The sequence below is a fragment of the Marmota monax genome, unplaced genomic scaffold (genome assembly GCF_021218885.2).
Source record: "Marmota monax isolate L192 unplaced genomic scaffold, Marmota_monax_Labrador192_F-V1.1 WCK01_AAM20220418_F8-fsc00005, whole genome shotgun sequence".
Taxonomy (NCBI): domain Eukaryota; kingdom Metazoa; phylum Chordata; class Mammalia; order Rodentia; family Sciuridae; genus Marmota; species Marmota monax.
In genome coordinates, this window is record NW_026692254.1 from 5,719,458 (window position 1) to 5,741,634 (window position 22,177).

Sequence of the window (22,177 nt, forward strand, 5' to 3'; positions counted from 1 at the left end):
AGAATTGGCCTATTTTATGAGCAAGGAAACTGAAAAAAAAAAAAAAGGTTAAAATACACAATCACTAAGTGGCAGTGCTAGAAACTGAATTCAAGACTGTGACTTTGAAAACAGTAAAAAGTTATAGGTTTCATGAATGCATAACATTAGAAAACTATATCTGAAAAATTACTGCAGACTGTAACCTGAAAACTTTTTTAAAAAAATAAGTCAAGTCTGCAGGTCCATCTAAAATAGATGCTAAGCATAACCTCAATTACATTTCCTAATGCATGATATAGACAAACATTAGGAAAGTTTGGAGTCAAGTGAAGAAATCCAGCATTTAAAAAATGCATTTACTTGCAATTCCTCACCCCTACCTAATCCAGAGCATTTTAAAAATGATTCAAAAAAGTAGCCATCCCAAATAATTCCTTGCTGGTGAATATAAAAACTTCCAGGAGTCTCAAGAGTTCCAAACTATCAATTTATAAAAATAATAAAATACTTTTCAATACGAAAAAAACATCAGGATTCACTCTCATCCACATCCTTATCTGGATCTTGCTCAGCAGCCTCCTTTTCCTGTTGCTGTTTCTTCCATAGTTTGGCCATGGCCAAGAGCTTGAGGTTAGGTTGGTTGGCAGCATCTTCTGGAAAGATGTAATCATAGTATTCTTCCCATCCTGCATCAGACTATAGAAATAAAGCAAATTAAAAGGCAAGAAAACATTTGGCTTAAATACATTTCAGTTAAAGCAGAGGTTTTTTTTTTACTGGAAACCCAGAGTTCTAATTCACCTTGTCTTCATTTACAAAACAATATCAAAACCTACTACAAAAAACTCAAAAGCCAAGCCTGAAAGATAGGACATGAATAAGGAGTTGCTAGGTTGGTGTTGCTGGAGTTGTAGCTCACCAAAATGGGAAAATCTGGTGGAAGAAAATTCTGCTCCATAGTCAACCAAGAAGATAGTGTCTCTAACTACATTTTGCAGTCTTATGTTTAAGATTTACACTTTTAAAGATTTTTTACTTCACATGTATCTAACAGCAAAAGCTATATACCTGTGCCCCTTACATCCTTACCTCCGACTACTGATTTCACTTGCCAAAATTTGCTCTTCTAGGCCCCCACTTCTACCTGCACTTACTTAGCTTACAAAAACTGCTTTATCACAGGTTTTCTTTATGCAATCTAAGACTCTCAAAGCTTTCCTGTATGAAATAACAGCAATCTGGTTATGTCATTTTATCTATAAAAAGCCTTTAATAAATTCCCACCAAACTCCTTCCTATGCCTACAAAACTTTGTCTGGATTAGCTCTACTTGGTGAGTTTATTTCCCTCCACATTGGCTTTCTACTTTAGAAACATCACATTTTATATAGTTCCTGGACTCAACCATACCCCAAAAGCTTTTGCCAATCCCCATCCCAATCCTCTACCCTGGCTGTCCTTCCTTAGTAACCAGACTGCAAGTGACTCTTACTCTAGGCGGTGTGCTCCCATTCTCATGGCATATATACAACATAACTTTAAATTCATACATTTCTACTCATGTAACACATAGCTTCAAGGCTCAGCTCTTACCCCATCATCAGCCTGGACCTTTCTTCTCTTCTTGACTTTTTCTGGCATGAGTTTGTCTACTCTCTCCTTATCTGAGGCTGTTCCAAATTCATCTTCAAAGCTTCGCCAGGATTCTAGCAGCATAAGTCTCTCTTCCTTTTCTTCACAGTTTCGCATGGTTTTGTTAGCCTCTTCATAAATCTGTCTACATTTAGCCACACTTCCTTCTTTCCCTGAAGACAACTCAAACTGAGCAAAACTGATCCATACCTTAAAAGAAAATTATTAAGGAATCAAATTAGCAATGTCATCTAGATGACAGTCATATTATAATAATAATAAAGCTAATTTCTAGTTCATGATATCTGAATATGATATAGTCATTTCTAGTGTTTCACAGAATACATTGACTATATGAGTCAATGTAAGCATGGAAGTAATTTGTTTCTATATCTGATAATAACCATGAAAAGAGGAACTTTTTCCAATCTCGTGATATCCAAGATATTCACATGCAGTATAAACATATACATTGTATAAGTTTAACATTCACAAGTCCTCTGAGACTTGTGGGTCCTCATTAAAAGCAAAGAAATAATTTAAAATAAATTTTCTTTTTTTTCCTATGGTACTGGAGATTGAACCTCATGCATGCTGGGCAAGGCTGTACCACTGAGTTACATCCCAAGCCTTTCTAAAATTTTTACTTGGGATAGGGTATCAATAAGGTGCCCAAGCTAGCCTTCAAGTTCTGATCCTCCTGCCTCAGCCTCCCAAGTACCTGAGATTACAGATGTTCATCACTATGTATAGTTAAATTCTCTAATAAAAAAAATACACAAAGTATTTTTTTAGGACTGCTGATTCAAGCAAAATCAAAGATCAACAACAAATCACAGAATACCTTGACATGTTGTGTTCGCTGAAGCAATTGTCGATAAAGATTTCTTGTTCTTTCGGTTTCTTCCTGTTCAATTTCAAAATCAATATATGATTTCCAAAGCACCTAAGAAAAACAATAGGTCAGTCTTAACATTTACAAAGCAGATGCACCCATCCAAAGCACAAATTACCTACATTTTAATTTACATCCAAGAACAGAACTTATGCTAAGGAGTTAATTGACAGCATATGAATGAAATAATAGTATCGGCATTTATAAGCTTGCTAAAACTCGGCTAGAATTCTAGACTATAGGCCAAAAGACCATGGATTCAGTTTTAGATTCTCCTTTGGAGTTTTTCCAAAATGTTCAATTTAATCAAGAACTGAGAAATTTGCTAAGTGTCTCCCAGGTACTTTTATGATTCTACCACATGCAATTAATCATGGGGGAGAAAACTGGCCCAAATTAGCCAGTATGTCTTAACCTTTACTGTAAATTCCTTGTTATTTGAGTTAAACTCAACAAGTATTTATTGAATAGGTGCCTACCTGTCAAGCACAAGGATAAATAAACTGGCCTGGACATGTGGGAGCAGCAGTCTAGTGGAAGAATTGAGGCCAAGAGATGGAACCAGAGATACAAAGCACTGTCCTGATGTGGTCAGTGGGGCCTGAACCATTAATGTAGGGTCATGTTAGGTCAATACTGACAAAATGGCCAAGTGAGTTGTGACTCTAGTGTCACTCAAATCAGTCCTATAGTCTGGCGCCACCATGTGGCTAAAGCTTACTACTGAAAGCTGGCCAAGACAGCAGCAGTTATAATTCTAGACACATTATGGTTTGGTTGGAGCCTCTTTTATTGGCCCGATCTAGGCAAAACTGTACTAGAACAGGAATGTGCAGTCCCCACCTTTATTTCTCCTGTTCTCCACATGGGCTGCTTGCTGGCTGTTTGCTTGCCTGGCCTTCTCTTCTCTTCCTTTCCCGGTTTGAGGAAGGGAGGAAGAGAGCTCATCATCCATGCCATTATATCCTAATTCATCCTGGGTGTCTACTGTGTTCTGGTACCTAGCTAGAGGCCTTCATTTTAAAACTACCCTCACCCCCACCCATCTTCCTATTCTACAAACAGAAAAATCCTAATCTGAGTAGAAAAGATTGTGGCTAGTCAGATCATGTTTCTATTCTAAAACACTCTCTCTCTCTCTCTTTTTCTCTTAGATGGTTATCTAAAGGAAGTCTAGAGAAGTCTCTAGAACAAAATATATGCAACTTGAGATCCTCACCTCCGGCATGTCTAAGCGTGGTTGGCTAATGGCTAACTCATAAATGGCCCGGGCTCTTTCAATATCACCAAGGATTGTCTCTAGTTCTGCAAATTTAATCCAGGAGGTACAATTTTCAGGCCCAAATTCCAGGAACTTTTCATAAAGCTTCCGGCATCTGTCAAATTCTCGAAGCTGCAGCTCCAATTCTATGTAGCCTTTAAATAACTTGTTCTTTGGACATTTGCCTATAGAAGTTCCCTGAAAAATAAAATGACCAGATGACTGCAATACCTCAGTGGGTTGCACGATCATTTCAACATGGCAGTCCATAATATTGCTCTGTGGTATAACACTGTTCACAGTGGCTCTTAACAAAAGACCAGAAGACACTTCTGTAGCTCAACCAGCTGACAAGATGGCCTGTGCTCACTGGTACCTAATCCACTATTTTGGACTTTAAACTTTCTCAGAAAAAATGGATATTAAAACCTCCTTCAAATAAAAAGCTAATCAAAGAGTGAAACTTGATTTGCTGTCCACAGCCAAGGTAATAGTAGCTTATCTGAAGAGAAATCACAATTAAATATAGGATTTGATCCTATTAAAATTTCAGAACAATTTTTAGGAGGAAGATGCATTTAATACACCAGAAGTTTGCACAGGACCAGACTATTGCATCTAGTCTGAGGACAGATCTAGCAATTGGTAGCTATAGATATTTCCAATATTGAAAGAGAACGTTCACTTGCCCTAGGTAATAAGAATAATTTAAGCATCATAATCTGACGATTTTTTCCTAACATGTCCCAGTTTATGGTGATAGGAATTTCTGTTGTGTTTTTAGTAGAGCAGGAACTGTACAACTTGTAAGCACTAAGATTTTAAATTCTTTCTCGAGAAATTTCATGAGGCATCTGATTCTTTACTTACCAAAGCTCTTCTGGCAAATGGTAAATTTTTCTGTCTTATTTCAAATTGTGCATAATATAACCACATTTTGGCAAACGTGAACTAGGAAACAAAAGCATAAAAATATTTAACTGAAGAAATTCATTTAAAGTAAGTTGAATTAAAGAAAATTTAAATTAACAAAAGGCTACTGGCAGTTAGATTTTCCTGAAACTTCTGAGGCAGGATGTATTTTGCTTACTTACAAGTAAAGATTTCACAACAGTTACAAACATCATGATTCAGATACTTTACTGTACTTCATGACACTGCAGCCTCTCCTTGAATAGGCCTTGTTTTGTGGGCCGCTTGTATGTAGACAGAACATCCTATGTCTATTCTGAGAAGATAACTTGGCCAATACTTCAACAGCAGGAAAGACTTTGTTTCTTGTGCTAGGAAACATGGCAGAGGTAACATCTCAACCATCTCTAGAGAAGCAAGGGATGCACTCAATTATCAACAAAGTTCTGTGTCTCTCACATATGTTGTGTGAATTCTTGTCAATGTTTTCCTTTTTACTCAGCCTATTCAAATTACCCAGCCTCCTCTGAATTTTTACATTATCTATATTATTAATTTTTTTCTCAATACAGGTTATCCTCTGTGTAATCTCATTCTTATTTATGTTTTCCATGGTGTCTAGTACAGGGAAATAATCACTAAATGTTATTTCATCCTATCATTTCACAAGTAATACATGAGAATTTTGACCTGGTTGGAGTTGAACACTTTAGAGCAAGCATACCTTTTTGTGAGGAATTAGTTCCAAAGAGGCTTGATATACCTGTCTTGTCCTTTCAGGATCCTGTATAAAAATTTTTCACAAAATTTTAAGTCTGTTGCTAACATTAACTTCACTAGTTACTAATTTTACCAGTAAAAATGTACACACTCAACACTGAATATGTTTTCTCCAGTGACTATTTTCAAACCCTGATTCCATTTATGATTAAAAATGGCCAAACTTTTAAGAATCACCAACAATACAGACATCAAACTCTGAGTGCTTCTTTGTAGAAAGACTCTGCCTGACAGCAGAAAGAAAGATGTTTTATGTTCTCAGATCAATAACAGGTTAATCTTTACCTGTTAACTCACATAAATGACCAATTTCTGTAAATGTCATTTAATTTTAACCTCAAATAAAATCGTATAATCTAGCTATGACTGTGAGCTATATTTGTGAAAAAAAACCATAAATTATAGGAAACTATATAAAATTAATACATATAATTAACCTGAGGGCTGGTTCTTTATTCCCTTTCAAGTTCCAAACATTATCTTATTTTCAGGTTTTAAAAACAAACAGTGGTTTAGCATTTGCCTAGCATGTGTAAGGCCCCGAGTTCAATTCCTAATGCTTCAAAGAAAGACAACACACACACAGAGACACACACTACCTAAACTTTTCCCACAACAGGAATAGAGAATTTAAAATGTTGCAGAGAGAATATATAATTTTATGGCTGAACAGAAGCCTGTAAGAATTTAAAATTAAACTTCTCTGTTTCAAGGATTATAACTATCATCCACTACCCATAACAGACAAGCTATGAGTACACACTCAACACAAGGAAATCATTAACAGCTGACATAAAATTCAATATTTTTACCTTTGCCTCTAATTCTTCATAGAGTGCATAGTTGATCCAAAGATATATGTAGCGCTTCCAGTGCCTCTTCTCCTGAATGGGTGGGACATTGGCAATGGCTCTCTCATAGACCTCACGCACAGTTTCAGCTTCTGCATCACTTTCCACCAACCGCAAGTAATCAAACCATGCATCATAATTGTGTGGATTAGCCTAGAAAGATAAGCTGCTTTATCAATAAAGACAAAACCAAAGCTATACTATGTGAGCTGAAAGGAGGCACAGAATAACTCTTTATAGATTAGCATCTTTTCTGTTAGATTTTACCTGTTATCTAATTTAAAAAACACCGTTTCTGAAAATGTATAAATAAAAAAATAAAAGGAAACCAAAGGAGAGGTTACTGGCTAGGTGTGGCCCTTTCCTCCAGAGTTATCACTCCCAGGTAACTACTAAATAATGAGATATCATCCTTATTAAGGTGCACATACATATGACTACATATCACTGGATTTATAATAAAATTACAATGGATTTTTATCATACAATTATGAACCTTGCATTTTCAGAGAATAGTAATTTTTCTTGAAAATACCTTGCTGACCTACCACAGCACTTAACACCAGAATTACTCCTTTGCTTGGAGAGATTTTAATGTAAGCAAAAATAATTTTAAATACATAGCATAACAGTGAAGGAAAATGCTATTATTTTAAATTGAAATCAACACAGTACACAGAGATGAGAATAGAATTATATCTACGATACATTTTTTGTCCAGGCAGTTAAAGCTAAAGGGCAATAATGTGCAAAACAGGATTTTAGAAACCTACAACTCTTCCATCTTCTTCCAAAAATGAGCTCAACTGGTTTCTACATTTCTTTTCAAGTTCCACATACACAATCAGCAACCAATAGATGACTTTCCACTTGTGAATGGTAGAGCAAATCCAATATGGTTTGCCTGCCTTTTCCTATCAGCCTCTATATTCTAACTTGTCTGAAATGTGCCAGCTGATCACAGATCTCCTTAAAAAGAGTTACCACTGATAGTCCTAACTAGCCATTCTTTATGCCAGAGCAACTAGTACTGATGAGCACTTCAGAATTAACCACCCACACCAGCACCCACCTTCACTTCTTCTTCATACTGGAATCTCCGTTTGCTCACGATGATGTCTTCAATACCCCTCCTGTCGCCAAACTTCTTCTCAAAGATGGTATAATTTTTAAAGAGTTCTTGGGCCTCGTGTTTTGGAATTCTATCCAGGGCATACTTATAGATGACTCGTACCCTTTCAAACTAAAAGCAGATAGGATGACTACCTTCCATTACACATTCTCATTCTAGTCATGAAAAAAGAGAGTAATTGTGGTATAAACTATAAAATTTTAAGGTATCAAAATGTCCAAAATAAACCTTTTCTTCTCTCTTTGGTTGAAAGTATTTGTGTCAGAAGCTCTCCTTTGAGCTTCACATATAATGCTGGCTAGCTAATACTTTAGTTGGAGGATTATTGCAAATCTCAAACTAACCAGGACCCAAACTGAACTTCTTTCTCCCACTCCCAAGCTGGTTCATTCCCAGTCTTCCCAATTTTAGTAGGCAACATTATAGTCACATGCTAGCTCACATCAAAATCTCCTCTTTGTTCCTTTTCTTTTCTCATTTTCCACATTCATTTCTTCAACAGGTCCTGCCATTTCTACCTCTTCAACACAGTCCTTTTCTTCTCTCCCTGTTGCTGACCTATCTCCATTTCTAACCTGGATCATTTCAAAAGTCTCCCCGTAAGTCTCACCTCATTCTACTTTTGCTAATCCCCCCTCCTCTGCAATATATTCTCTATAAATTAGCCAGAAGTTTTCCTTAAAATATAAATCATATTCCATCACCCACTTCAAGCCCTTCTATCCTTCCCTTTTACAACAGAACCTGGACTCTCCAGCATTTGTACAAGGTCTCAGCCTAACTCTGTCAAATCTACATTATTGGAGGTACTGTCAGAAATTCTTTTGTATAACTAAGAAAGAGAAGAACTTATTTTGTGGTGCAATATCTGTTTCATTCTGAATTCTGTTCTCTGTTCTATGAGCTTTTGGCTTTTTGCTGTCCAGGTTTTTTACCTTTCTTTAATGAAGCTGCCAAAGAACTCTACAGTTTATAGACATTAAGATTTAAAAGCTTAACTTTCAAACAAATAAAATAAAATTAAGACAATTATAGTGAAATCTATAAACACTCAATTCCCAATCTGCAGCTCAGTCATATATGTATGTTATTTTCTATATGAAATTATTTTTGTCTTTGCAAAACATTTTCTCCAAAGATGAGTAAGAAAAAAATGGAAATGACCTCATTGTGCACAAGATGTAACCTTTTCTAAGATGTTTCACAATGCAATCAAGTTACTGAAGTATACTTACTTCTTTCTGATTTTCCTCAAATTTGGCAAAGGCAACATAAAGGTGTTCATCCATATGTTCATCTCCAAAGAATTCAACAGCTCTCTCATACACTTTCCGTGCATGGGCAAAATAAGCATGTTTTTCTTCAAAGCGGGCATACTTGATCCAGTTCTTCACATCAGGGTGTACAAGGACAAGTACAGGGAAATTAAGGAAATACCAGGAAAGATAACATGGCTTTTTAAAAAAAATCACATAAATACCAAAACCATAACAAACCATAACAAACCCTAACACCCCAATAATTCAAACTACCCTCTAGGGTTGATAACAAACATACAAAGGTGCAATAAAACTCATCCCTGGCCTTCACAAGGGTATTTTGCCTCTATGTGCCCTCATTGTTTATTCAATATTGTAGTAGTGGGTATAAATAGAAGTTTGAAGCCAAAGAGAAATCTCAATGCTGGTTACTAATCATGTAATTGCAGACAAGTAATTTCATTTGTTTCAGCTTTTTCTTCTGTATATATGGAAAACTAATACCAACCACAATAGGTTACTGTCAGTTTTAAATGACAAAAAAATATATAAATCCCTTACCAGTTTCTGGCTAAAAGAACAGAGTCAAGGGCTGAGGGTATAACTTAGTGGTAGAGTACTTGCCTAGCATGCATGGGGTTCTGGGTTCTATCTTTAGTATTGCAATAATAAATTTAAAAAATAAGGGTTTTCAAGATGGTGGGCCAGAGAAGGCAGCATTCTGTGTTGCTCAATAATCCAGATCTCACCTATTCGGAATACTGCATCTCTGAGAGTGTTAGAGGACCCCAATACAGCTGCTCTCTGTAGAAATCACCAGCGCTGTGACCCCGCGAAGGGCTCCAGGCCTCAGCGTTGGAATAGGATGCCTGGCATTCGAGCAGGACCCAAAACCCGAAGTTCAAGACCAAAGTTCTAGCCCAACCAAGGCTCGGGAGCACCTTAGCAGAATCACCTATCAACACATCTGCAGATCACCAAGACTTCGCTCAGCTCCCACACAGGTCACTAAGCTGCTACCTACCCATAGCACAATGCCATTATCTGACTTCCCCCTACCTTACCAGACACCCCGGCGCTGAAAGCAGACTGCCTCCATCTTACTTCAACATTCTCGCCATGTTAGGTGGGGGCAGCTCCCAGATCAGATCTCCAGTGACCAGGTAACAGCTTTCCAACCTCCCCCCTCCCCAGCAGCGGTAATCCAACATAGTAGCTGCCAAACACAGGTGTGCAGTGTGACCATGGAGCTACCCATGGGAGCCACGGTGTGAGAGGGTCCTCAATTGGGAACTGCTGGGGGAGGGAGATGGGGCTAAAGTTTGGAGCCTAATGGAGAAACCAGGAACTAGGAAAACTCCAGGCAAGACAGGGAGAGAGCACCAGGTGCTCAAGTCATATGAGTGGTCCCAAAAAGAGACCCGTGAAGTGCCGTCTTCCTGAAGGGACTGGCGGGTGCCACTCCCCGCTTCCAGGTGACCTGCACCAGGACCAGACTTCCCACCCTGGTTACCTCCACAATCCTCAGGTCAAGAAATATGAGATAGCATAAAAAGATCAAATTTAAGAGTTATTGGGATAGAGGAAGGCATAGAGTTCCAAACCAAAGGAATGAGCAATCTATTCAATGAAATAATATCAGAAAACTTTCCAAACATGAAGAATGAATTAGAAATCCAAATTCAAGAGGCCTGCAGGACGCTCAATGTACAAAATTAAAACAGATCCACACCAAGGCACATTATAATGAAAATGCCCAACATAGAAAATCAGGAGAGAATTTTAAAAGCCACAAGAGAAAGGAATCAGATTACATATAGGGGGAAACTAATTAGGATAACGGCAGATTTTTCAACACAGACCCTGAAAGCTAGAAGACCCTGGGACAACATATATCAAGCTCTGAAAGAAAATGAGTGCCAACCAAGAATCTTGTATCCAGCAAAATTAGGCTTTAGAATTGAATATGAAATAAAAACCTTCCATGATAAACAAAAGTTAAAAGAATTTATAGCTAGAAAACCGGCACTACAAAACATCCTTGGCAAAATACTCCATGAAGAGGAAACAAAAAACAATGAAAATCAGCAGAGGGAGGTAGTACCCTAAAGAAAAAACTAATTAAAGAAGAAAATCAAGTCAAGTTAAATAACAAAAATAAACAATTATGGCTGGGAATACAAACCATGTACCAATAATAACCCTGAATGCTAATGGCTTAAAATCACCAATCAAAAGACATAGGCTAGCAGATTGGATAAGAAAAAAAAAATACCCAATAACATGCTGCCTCCAGGAGACTCATCTGATAGGAAAAGAAATACACAGACTGAAGGTGAAAGGTTGAAAAAAATCATACCACTCACATGGACTGCGGAAGCAAGCTGGGGTTTCCATCCTCATATCAAATAAAGTAGACTTCAAGCCAAAGTTAATCAAAAGGGATAAAGATGGACATTACATATTGCTCAAGGGAACCATACACCAACAAGACATAACAATCATAAATATATATGCCCCAAACAATGGTGCAGCTATATTCATCAAACAAACTCTTCTCAAGTTCAAGAGTCAAACTGACCACAACACAATAATCTTGGGTGACTTTAACACACCTCTCTCACCACTGAATAGATCTTCCAAACAAAAGTTGAATAAAGAAACTATAGAACTCGATAATATAATCAATAACTTAGAATTAACTGACATATATAGAATATTTCAACCTGCATAAAGCAGATACACTTTCTTCTCAGCAGCACATGGATCATTCTCTAAAATATACCACATAATATGCCACGAAACAACTCTTAGCAAATACAAAAAAGTAGAGATACTACCATGCATTTTATCAGATCACAATGGAATGAAATTGGAAATCAATGACAAAATAAAAAATAAAAATTACTCCATCACCTGGAGACTAAACAATATGCTACTGAATGAACAATGGGTTGCAGAAGACATCAAAGAGGAGATTAAAAAATTCTTAGAGGTTAATGAGAACCCAGACACAACATATCGAAATCTCTGGGACACTATGAAAACAGTTCTAAGAGGAAAGTTCATTGCATTGAGTTTATTATTTAAAGGAAGAAAAAGTCAACAAATAAATGACCTCACATTACATATCAAAGGCCTAGAAAAAGAAGAACAAATAAACAGTAAAAGCAGTCGAAGGCAAGAAATAATTAAATTAGAGATGAAATCAAAACAAAAGAAACAAATGAAAAAATTGACAAAACTAAAAGTTGGTTCTTTGAAAAAAATAAATAAAATTGACAAACCCTTAGCTATGCTAACGAAGAAAAGGAGAAAACTCAAATTACCAGCATACATGATGAAAAAGGTAATATCACAATAGACACTACAGAAATACAGAGGAATATTAGAAATTATTTTGAAAACTTGTACTCCAATAAAATAAAAGATATTGAAGGCATTGATAAATTTCTTAAGTCATAAGATTTGTCCAGATTGATTTAGGAAGATATAAACAATTTAAACAGACCAATATCAAGTGATGAAATGGAAGACGCCATCAGATGTGTACCAACCAAGAAAAGCCCAGGTCTGATGGATATACAGCCGAGTTCTACAAGCCCTTTAAAGAAGAACTAATATCAATACTCTTCAATTTTTTTTCCGGGAAATAGAAAAAGAGGCAGCACTTCCAAACTCATTCTATGAGGCCAATATCACCCTGATTCCAAAACCAGGCAAAGACACATCAAAGCAAGAAAACTTTAGACCAATATCTCTAATGAACATAGATGCAAAAATTCCCAATAAAATTCTGGCAAATCAAATACAAAAACATATCAAAAAGATCGTGGGGGCTGGGGATGTGGCTCAAGCAGTACGCTTGCCTGATATGTGCGCGGCGCTGGGTTCGATCCTCAGCACCACATAAAAATAAAATAAAGATGTTGTGTCCACCGAAAACTAAAAAATAAATATTAAAAAATTCTCTCTCTCTCAAAAAAAAAAAAAAAAAAAAAAAATCGTGGACCATGATCAAGTAAGATTCATCCCAGGGATGCAAGGTTGTTCAACATAAGGAAATCAATAAATGTAATTCATCACATCAATAGACTTAAAGATAAAGACTCATATGATCATCCAAATAGATGCAGAAAAAGCATTTGACAAAATACAGCACCTCTTCATGTTCAAAACACTAGAAAAACTAGGGATAACAGGAACATATCTCAACATTGTAAAGCCTATCTACGCTAAGCCCCAGACCAATATCATTCTAAATGGAGACAAACTGAAGGCATTCCCTCTAAAAACTGGAACAAGACAGGGATGCCCTCGTTCACCACTTCTATTTAACATAGTTCTTGAAATACTGGCCAGAGCAAGTAGATGAAAGAAATTAAAGGGGTATGTACAGGAAAGGAAGAACTTAAATTAGCACTATTTGCTGAAGATATGATTCTAGAAGACCCAAAAAGCTCCACTTCTAGAACTAGTAAATAAATTCAGTAAAGTAGCAGGATATAAAATCAATACCCATAAATCAAAGGCATTTCTGTATAACAGTGACAAATCCTCAGAAAGGGAAACGAGGAAAACTACCTCATTTACGATAGCCTCAAAAAAAACCCAACTTGGGAATCAACTTAACGGAAGAGGTGAGAGATCTATACAATGAAAACTACAGAACCCTAAAGAAAGAAATCAAAGAAGAACTTAGAAGATAGAAAGATCTATCTTGCTCTTGGATAGGCAGAATTAATATTATCAAAATGACCAACCAAAAACACTATATAGATTTAATGCAATTCCAATCAAAATCCCAATGGCATTCCTCATATAAATAGAAAAAGCAATCATCAGGAAAAATAAGAAAAATCATCGAAATTCATTGGGAAAATAAGAGACCCAGAATAGCTAAAGCAATCCTTAGCAGGAAGAGTGAAGCAGGTGGCATCACTATACCAGAACTTAAACTATACTACAGAGCAACAGTAACAAAAAAAGCATGGTATTGGCACCAAAAGAGACTGGTAAACCAATGGTACAAAATAGAGGACACAGAGACTAACCCACAAAATTACAATTATATATTAGACAAAGGTGCCCAAAACATGCATTGGAGAAAAGATAGCCTCTTCTACAAATGGTGCTGGGAAAACTGGAAATCCATATACAACAAAATGAAATTAAACCCCTATCTCTCACCATGCACAAAACTCAGCTCAAGATGGATCAAGGACCTAGGAATTAAACTAGAGACTCTGTGTCTAATAGAAGAAAAAATAGGCCCTGATCGCCATCATATCAGATTTGGCCCCAACTTCCTTAATAAGACTCCTATAGCATAAGAATCAAAACCAAGAATCAGTAAATGGGATGGCCTCAAACTAAAAAGTCTCTTCTCAGCAAAAGAAACAATCTGTGAGGTGAATAGAGAACCTACATCTTAGAAGCAAATTTTTAACCCTTCACACATCAGATAGAGCACTAATCTTTAAGGTATATAAAGAACTCAAAAAGCTAAGCACCAAAAAAACCAAATAACCCAATCAATAAATGGGCCAAGGACATGAACAGACACTTCTCAGAAGAGGATACACAATGATTAACAACATTTGAAAAAATGTTCATCACCTCTAGCAATTAGATAAATGCAAATCAAACTACTCTAAGATATTATCTCACTCTAGTCAGAATGGCAGCTGTTATGAAGACAAACAACAGTAAGTGTTGGTGAGGATGTGCGAAAAAAAGGCACACTCATACACTGCTGGTGGGACTACAAATTGGTGCAGCCAATATGGAAAGCAGTATGGAAATTCCTTGGAAAATTGGGAATGGGACCACCATTTGACCCAGCTATCCCACTCTCCTCAGTCTATACCCAACGGACTTAAAAACAGCATACTACAGGGTCACAGCCATATCAATGTTTATAGCAACACATTTCACAATAGTTAAACTGTAGAACCAACCTAGATGCCCCTCAGTAGATAATTGGATTACAAAAATGTGGCATATATACACAACGGAATTTTACTCAGCAATAAAAGAGAATAAAATCATGGCATTTGTAGGTAAATGCACTGGGGAAAATAATGCTAAGTGAAGTTAGCCAAGCCCAAAAAAACAAATGCCAAATGTTTTCTCTGATATAAGGTGACTGACCCATAATGGGATAGGGAAGGGGAGCACCTCTCCTAGACGAGAATAGACGAACTCTAGATAGGGCAGAAGGGTGGGAGGGGAAAGGAGAGGGTAGGGGGTAAGCAATGATGGTGGAATGTGATAGACATCATTATCCAAAGTACATGTATGAAGACATGAATTAGTGTGAACACTTTATATACAGAGATATGAAAAATTGTGCTGCATATGTGTGATAAGATTATAATGCATTCCACTCTCATGTATTTAAAAAATAAAATCAATTAAAAATTTAAAAAAAGATGCAATGTATTATTAACAAAAATAAATAATATAGTCAATAAATGGTATCTATATTATTATAAGCTCAATAACTTTAATACTTAAACTTGTGATTAAGGGGAGGGGGGAATAACCATACCACATGAAGAAAACTGCCAAAAGAGAAAGTTTTGAATTACCATTTTATTTCCTAACAGAACCTATTTTTAATCTATCTTCCCTGAAGAGAGAATTAATTTCCAAAATAGTAATACATTCAAATATGGTAAAGACTTTAGGAATGTCAGTTATGAAGCTGCTCTGCTAGGTTCAAATCCCACTTCCATCAATACTTGTGAGATCTCGGTCATGCCACTTACTCAGTCATCTGTTTCCTCAAGTGCAGAATGGGAGTAGTTCCTGCATTGTAGAGCTGTCAAGAGGGATTGATATTATTTTTAAAGTGTTTAGAATAATGTATGGCACACAGCAAATGCTATGAAAGCTTTTATGAAACTAATGTTAAAACAAATCGAGACAGAAGACCTTAACATTGCATGATAAAGCTGATTCTTTTTATTTACAGTAGGTAATGTTCTATAAAGTCACTGCAAACACTGAATGCCAAGCCATTACTCCTAGGGAAACTGTATATACACACACATCTGACTTCTGGTGTAACATTAATGGCTCCATGTCCTGTCCATAACAGCTCTATGGGAGGAGTAGCTCCCAGGACAATAACAGTACCACTCATATCTCATTCAAAGGATATATCGTTCATAAATTGTGCGGGCCCGTTCCACCTCTTTGTATCTTAGCTCAAAGTTGATATAGGAGTGCCAAGCTTGCTCCTCAGGCTGCCATTCCATCCAGCGCTCAAACACCTGGCGGGCACCAGCAATGTTCCCCAACATCTCCTCCATGTATGTGTACTTGTACCTTTAATAAGATCACCCAAAAATATCTGTCGTGAGAATGACTTAGGGAAAAAATGAGCCTGGACAATTTTTAGCTATTCTTTTATTAATGGAAAGATTTAAATTTTATCTTTCCTCATGGTTAAATCAAACATGTTTTCCACTGAAATATAAACCTGAAAAAGGATGAACCTTAGAGGGAAAAGTATTTTTTTTAAAAGAGTGCCTACTCCAACAAGAAGTTTCTAATGCATGAAATATTATCGTAATCAAAGTTTTAGTTTTGATTACAAAACTATTAACATTAGGTTTATGACAAGAGATCATTAAAAAACACTCATAAGACCTTAAAAACAGGATGCAAATTTAATTATGTACAACGTTATAACTATATAAATAAAGGAAATACACAAAATTGGGGAACTTTTCTCGTCTACAAAAGGCTATTCTATTAGATCAGAAGCTTACCAGAACTGGTTGACTCGTGGCAGAGTTGTGATGGCACGGTCCCAGATATTTCGGGCATGATTAACTTGGCGATTCTTCATTTCCATTTCTGCATATTTCAGCCAGAGTGTAATATTTCGATAGTCTACATCTAAAGCACGCTCGTATATGGATCGTGCCCTTAAGAAGCAAGATTTAAAGGGTATAAAAAAAAAAAAGTGCATGTAATATATGTAGTCATTATTTCAAACTGTCTGAATTTCATTGAGTGTCTACCATGAGCCAGGTTCTGGTCATAAAATGATGAAGAAATAGCAAATTCTCAAGTATCTTATAAAGTCTTACAGAAGGATAGGCTAGCTTGTAACTACAGTACAATATGATACACATTATCGTCAAGATCTGCACAGGAAATAGGGAGAAAGAAATGATGATGTGTGGTGGACATCATCTAGCCTAGAATTCTGAACTTGAAGAGAGTTCCAATGTATCTGGAGCCTAAGGTTGTGGGGAAGAGTACTTCTAACAGGTAGAGAGAACAGCCAAGTGACATGACAAGGAGAAATAATGTACTGAGGGAGTGGCAAGTACACAGGCACACTAGGGAAAAGGGAGCGAGGGGAGAATGCAGAAAAGCTACATAACACCAAGGATCAGGATACAATTTTTATCTTGTTGGTCACTGTTTTTTGGCAGACCACTTTTATCTTCAAAAAAATCTCAATAACATATAAAGCTGGTGAATCTAGAGGCAGACTCTAGGTTTCCGTATCTGCAGTGTGTGCTGGTGGCAAGACATACCTGTGGAACCTCCTCTTGCCACGACCCTCAGGATTATTCATGAAGCAACCCTGAGGCCCTTCACGGGAACCCTTGGGTTCCATGGAACAAATACCAGAGGCATACTCTTTTATTTGTGCTTTAAATTTTTCTGTTCTTTTTTACCTGTCAACTTATGACATCTTTACCTACAAAATTATACTCTCAACAACAATATTTTCTATATTTTTATATCTTTAATTTATGGCATCTTTATATACACAATTATAATCTTAGCAATTTTACCTTTGAATCTCCTTTAGACTTTCTTCCCATTGTGCGTATTTTATCCAGTTACTAATCACTGTCCTGTTTTTTCTTATGTTATCTTCAAAAGTCTGGAAGAAGGCAAAGAGGGTCAATAAAGGGAAACCGACTTAAAATAGGATTACTTTTGCCTATTCTAAGCCTTCTTTTGAAACTGTTGTTCATTTTATTCTTATTTAAGAGAAGTTACATGCTGGAGTCTTTGAGAAATAAGAAACTCACTAAAGAAGTTTATAATCACATGTTTCTTTAAGAAAACTGTAGATATAAAAAGTTACTAGCAGAATTGTTGATATTGTCTCTAGTCCATGACAACTGATACTTTAATAGCTCTATTGATGCTCCTCATAAGAAAATGTTTTCAAATATTACCTTTAAGTTCTCTCAGTAATTCTCAGAATTTCCTATGCAACTCATTGAGAATAACAAATAAGTGGGCACAGCAGGATTAGTGGGTAAAAGTAACCCAACATTCTAGAGTGAGGAGGTCAAACCAGATGCCAAAGCCTTCTTGTGGTTCTTCCCCAGGTCCTAACTCTTAACCACAACAGGTGATACAGACAGAAGTACACAATGAGCCTTGCCAAGCAGACCTCTCTTCCATGTGCCAGCTGTTCTGCCTGTTAAACTTCCACCCATCTTTGGTTCAGCACTAAAAATTATGTCTCTAGTGAATTTAATTTCTTTTAAAAAGAATTCATGGCACATTTTGTGTGTGTGTGTGTGTGTGTGTATACACACACACACACACATATATATACATATATATATAATTTATTTCTATAGAACACAGTTATCTGATAACCAAAAAATATATATATTCATGTGGCTAGAAACAGAAACACTTCATTACATTTTTATACATTCAAAGCAATAAGGATCTTTCCAAACCAACCTATAAACTCTTAACATTTAGTGGATGAACTAACCTTTCTTTTCCTTAGTTTGTAATCATTTAATTCTTCTTCATCTGTGATCTTCTGTTGAGGTGGAGGTGGAAGAAGCTCAAGTTCTCTTTCTTTAGCCTCTCGTAAAAGTTGTTCAGCAGTTATTTGCACTTCAGCTGGGGCTTTATTTTTTACCTTTTAAGAAAGAAGACATGTCTATTTTTGGTAGATATTCTTTACACAGGGTATAAGAAACAAGCACAAAGTTTTTAGGATGTGAACTTCCTAAGTATGACTACAAGATGCCCTCTTGGTATGCCATGTTCACATTTCTCCATGAGACTGAATAGGAAAAAAATTTTGATATGGAATTACACCTACTACAAATAGGTAAAAGTCTCAAGAGAAAAAGGTGGCAAAAATAATTGCAAGTTTTCCCTTTTAGATGACTATAATAAACTGTGAGACTAGGTAAAATTCTCATCAGAGGTATTGCTTTATCAAGAGTTGTATAGTTTCTTACCTAGCATTATGACTTCCATTTACAGAATTCTTTTTTTTTTCTTTTGGTACCAGGTATTGAACTCAGGGACATCCAACCACTGAGCCACATCCCTAGCCCTATTTTATATTTTATTTAGAGACAGGATCTCACCGAGTTGTTTAGCACCTTATTTTTCCTGAGGCTGGCTTTGACCTCGCCATCCTCCTGCCTCAGCCTCCCAAGCCACTGGGATTAAACACGTGCACCACCATGCCCAGCCCATTTACAGAATTCTTAAACTTATTTTAATGCCCTTGTTGATCATTTGGTTTGGTTTTTCACAGCATTTTAAGTCAACTTAAACTTCCTGAACATCATTAGACTCCAAGCTTCTTGAGGTCTTAGAACTGTGTTGTCCAACACAGTGGCTATGAGTAACATATAGTGAGTCTATGTTGAGTTGGCCTATAAGTGTAAAACACTAATTTTTAAGGCTTAGTATTAAAAAAAGAATGAACGACCTTACTAAACATTTTTTATATTTATTTTTTAGTTACAGTTGGACACAATATCTTTATTTTGTTTACTTATTTTTATGTGGTGCTGAGAATTGAACCCAGGGCCTTGCACGTGCTAGGCGAGCACTCTACCGCTGAGCCACAACCCCAGCCCTTACTAAACATTTTTATACTAATTACATGATGAACACTTTGAATTCACTGGATTAAATAAAATATATTATTAAAGTCATCTGTATTTTGCATTTTTAAATGTGGGTATGAAAAATGTTTAAATTACATTTAAATGTGGCTATAAATTTTAATATAGCTGGCATTCTATTTCTACTGAACCAGTGATGACAATAAAAGTTTGCAGAATTAGCCAGGCACAGTGGGTAGGAGATCTCAAATTCGTCACCAGCCTGGGCAAGTAAGCAAGATTCTGTCTCAAAATAAAAATGGTTGATAATGTGGCTCAGTGGCAAAGCACTTGCCTAGCATGTGCAAGGCCCTACATTCAATTCCTAGTACCTCAAAAAAAACTGAGTAAGAAATATTTAATAAAAATTAATATTTAATGTCATGCATGGAGCAATGATGATTATGATGACGAAGATAATTTGTATTTAATGAACACAAGTGCTTTATATGCAGTATCTCTGAAATCCATCTAGACTGATATCTGAAGGTCAAGCTTAAGAAAGCCCTAGGGTTGGAAAAACCATAGGAGAAAGAGTATCTGTAGGGGTTTAGGACAAAGCCTGCCATATATTAAGAACTAGTATCAGCCATCCTTGAAAATACCAGATAATAAATCTACAATTATTTAATTTGGGTCACTAAGCAACTCCTGTTATCTACTCTCATTCCCTCCAATATCAATTGGGCTAACTCTCACACAGCCTTCAAGTCCTCAGCCAAGTGTACTCTGTAGACCGCCCTACACAACCCTTTTGCTTGAGTAACATTTAGCAAGACTGCCACTTCACATTTACTCGTGTTTTGAGTAGTGCCAATTGCCCGTTTAGGGTGGAATTCCAGCACCTAACACTGTGCCTGGCTCGACAAATATTTGCCGAACGACCCCACCTTGCCCTGCAAGAATTACTTCCAGAACGAGGGCTATGCCAATCAGTGCAAGTCGTGCTCTAGGGAGCAAGACCCCTAGTTTCCCCTACGGACGCTCCCAGAGAGGGCCTGTCCCCCAGACAATACCCTCTTGACCCGGGCACCACCCGGGCTGCGGGTGGGGGAAGCCTCTTTCCCGGACCCCCTCCCACAAAGCCCCTCGCTATCGCCTACCTTGGCCACTTTGGGAATGCGCTGTTTCCCGGCTGCGGTGGAGGCCGCCATGTCTGCAGCAGCTGGCTTCAGGAGATTCCCTGCCCTCACCAGACCCCAGAGATCACTCCAGAGGGCTCGCCAAGACCACAAAGCTTTCCGATAACAAACCGGGTCCCGGAACCGGAAGCGGAACTCGCTGGGTGACCTTTGGCCTTCCTCACGCGCCGTGACGAATGCGGCGTCGTTTCCGTGGTAACCAGGCTGCGCGTCCTCATTGGAGCTGTGGGTGGAGTGCGGCTTCTTGGAGTTGCCGGTAAGGTGGGTAACGCTGGCTTGCCCCTCAGGCACGCAGGGTCTGGGTCCGTCTCCGGGACTCGGTGGATTTATCCAGCCGTGGTACTCTGCAAAAAAGCAGGAACCAAGCCCGAATCTGGATGCTCGATGGTGAGGTCAGAGGGGCAGGGGAGGAAACTACCATTCCCAGCGTGCCCATGGACAGCTACCGCGTTGCTTGGCTGACCGCCGCCGCGGGGCATTCTGGGTTTTGTAGTCTCCGAGGTCTTTCCCCTCGTTTTTTGGTTTCCCAAAAGTTGTGTGGAAATAATGAACTCGGGAGATTTGGAATTTAAAAAAACAGGAGGCATGTTGAAGTCAGACAGTAGGAAAAAGTGAAAATACCTCAGTAGAGTAACTAACAAACCACCTAGTCTTGTTTTAGAAACTGATGTTTAAATGCATGACTTAAAATTTGTAGCCTCAATGTATTCAAGTATAAAACGAATATAGTAATACTTATTTCCCTAGGATTAAGGAGGTAATATGTGTAAAATGCTTAGTAAGTGCTAGCTGGTATAACACTTGACCTGCTTTCAATATCAGAGTAATCAAGCCATTATTAAGAAAAAAAATTTTAAATAATTTTTTTGTGTGAAAGAAGTTAACAGCAAAAAAAAAAAAAAATTATAAAAGAAGTTAACAGCAAATTCTTTTTTTAAAGACGTTAACAGTAAAATTGAGTGAAAGGTATAGAGATTTCCCACCTACCTCCTCCACCTACCCAGTCCCTCCCCTGCCATAAAGTCTCTCCACTAGCAACATCCTCCTACTAGAGTGCTATCATCAAAGAGCCCACAGTGACACATATCAGTTAGAGTCCATGGTTCACGTTAGGGTTCACCACTGATGTTGTACATTCTTTGGATTTGGACAAATGTATGATAATGTGTGTCCACTGCTATAGTAAAATACTGAGTAGTTTCACTTCCCTAAAAATCCTCTGTGTTCCACCTGTTCATCCCTCCCTCCCCCAAACCTCTGTGGACTACTGAACTTTTTTACTGTCTACATAGTTTTGCCTTTTATAGAATGTCATATGGTCGGAGTCCTATAATAAGTAGATTTTTCAGATTGGCTTCTTTCTCGTGAAGATATGCATTTAAGTTTCCTCCATGTTTTTTAATGGCTTGATAGCT

General features: G+C 37.3%; 2 protein-coding genes across 3 annotated transcripts in view; one reads left to right on the top strand and one right to left on the bottom strand.

Moving 5' to 3' along the window:
• Window positions 1-455: 455 nt before the first annotated feature.
• Crnkl1 (crooked neck pre-mRNA splicing factor 1) lies at window positions 456-20,892 on the bottom strand. Its single transcript, XM_046435004.2, has 14 exons — window positions 20,724-20,892; window positions 18,480-18,632; window positions 17,530-17,621; window positions 16,486-16,644; window positions 15,873-16,039; window positions 8,681-8,859; window positions 7,386-7,556; window positions 6,275-6,466; window positions 5,407-5,466; window positions 4,641-4,721; window positions 3,729-3,968; window positions 2,459-2,560; window positions 1,576-1,824; window positions 456-678 (listed from the first exon to the last, which is right to left on the bottom strand). Exons 1-14 carry the CDS (start codon window positions 20,772-20,774, stop codon window positions 511-513), a joined length of 2,064 nt encoding a protein of 687 aa, XP_046290960.1. The 5' UTR covers window positions 20,775-20,892; the 3' UTR covers window positions 456-510.
• A 56-nt stretch (window positions 20,893-20,948) lies between these two features.
• Window positions 20,949-22,177, top strand: part of Cfap61 (cilia and flagella associated protein 61) — a 273,395-nt gene continuing 272,166 nt past the window's right edge. Inside the window, exon 1 of one of the 2 annotated variants that reach the window (XM_046434983.2) lies at window positions 20,949-21,018. The gene's annotated coding sequence lies outside the window, so the exon portion shown is untranslated. Of the gene's footprint in view, window positions 21,024-22,177 lie in introns of both variants that reach the window. The other variant, XM_046434992.2, reaches the window with a different exon arrangement.

Coding starts and splice junctions, on each gene's coding strand:
- Crnkl1 (XM_046435004.2), bottom strand. CDS start 20,774: ATGGCGGCCTCCACCGCAGCCGGGAAACAGCGCATTCCCAAAGTGGCC. Junction 17,622..18,479: donor ACAAACTAAGGAAAAGAAAG/GTTAGTTCATCC, acceptor GCCTTCTTCCAG/ACTTTTGAAGATAACATAAG. Junction 6,467..7,385: donor AGTATGAAGAAGAAGTGAAG/GTGGGTGCTGGT, acceptor TTATCTTTCTAG/GCTAATCCACACAATTATGA.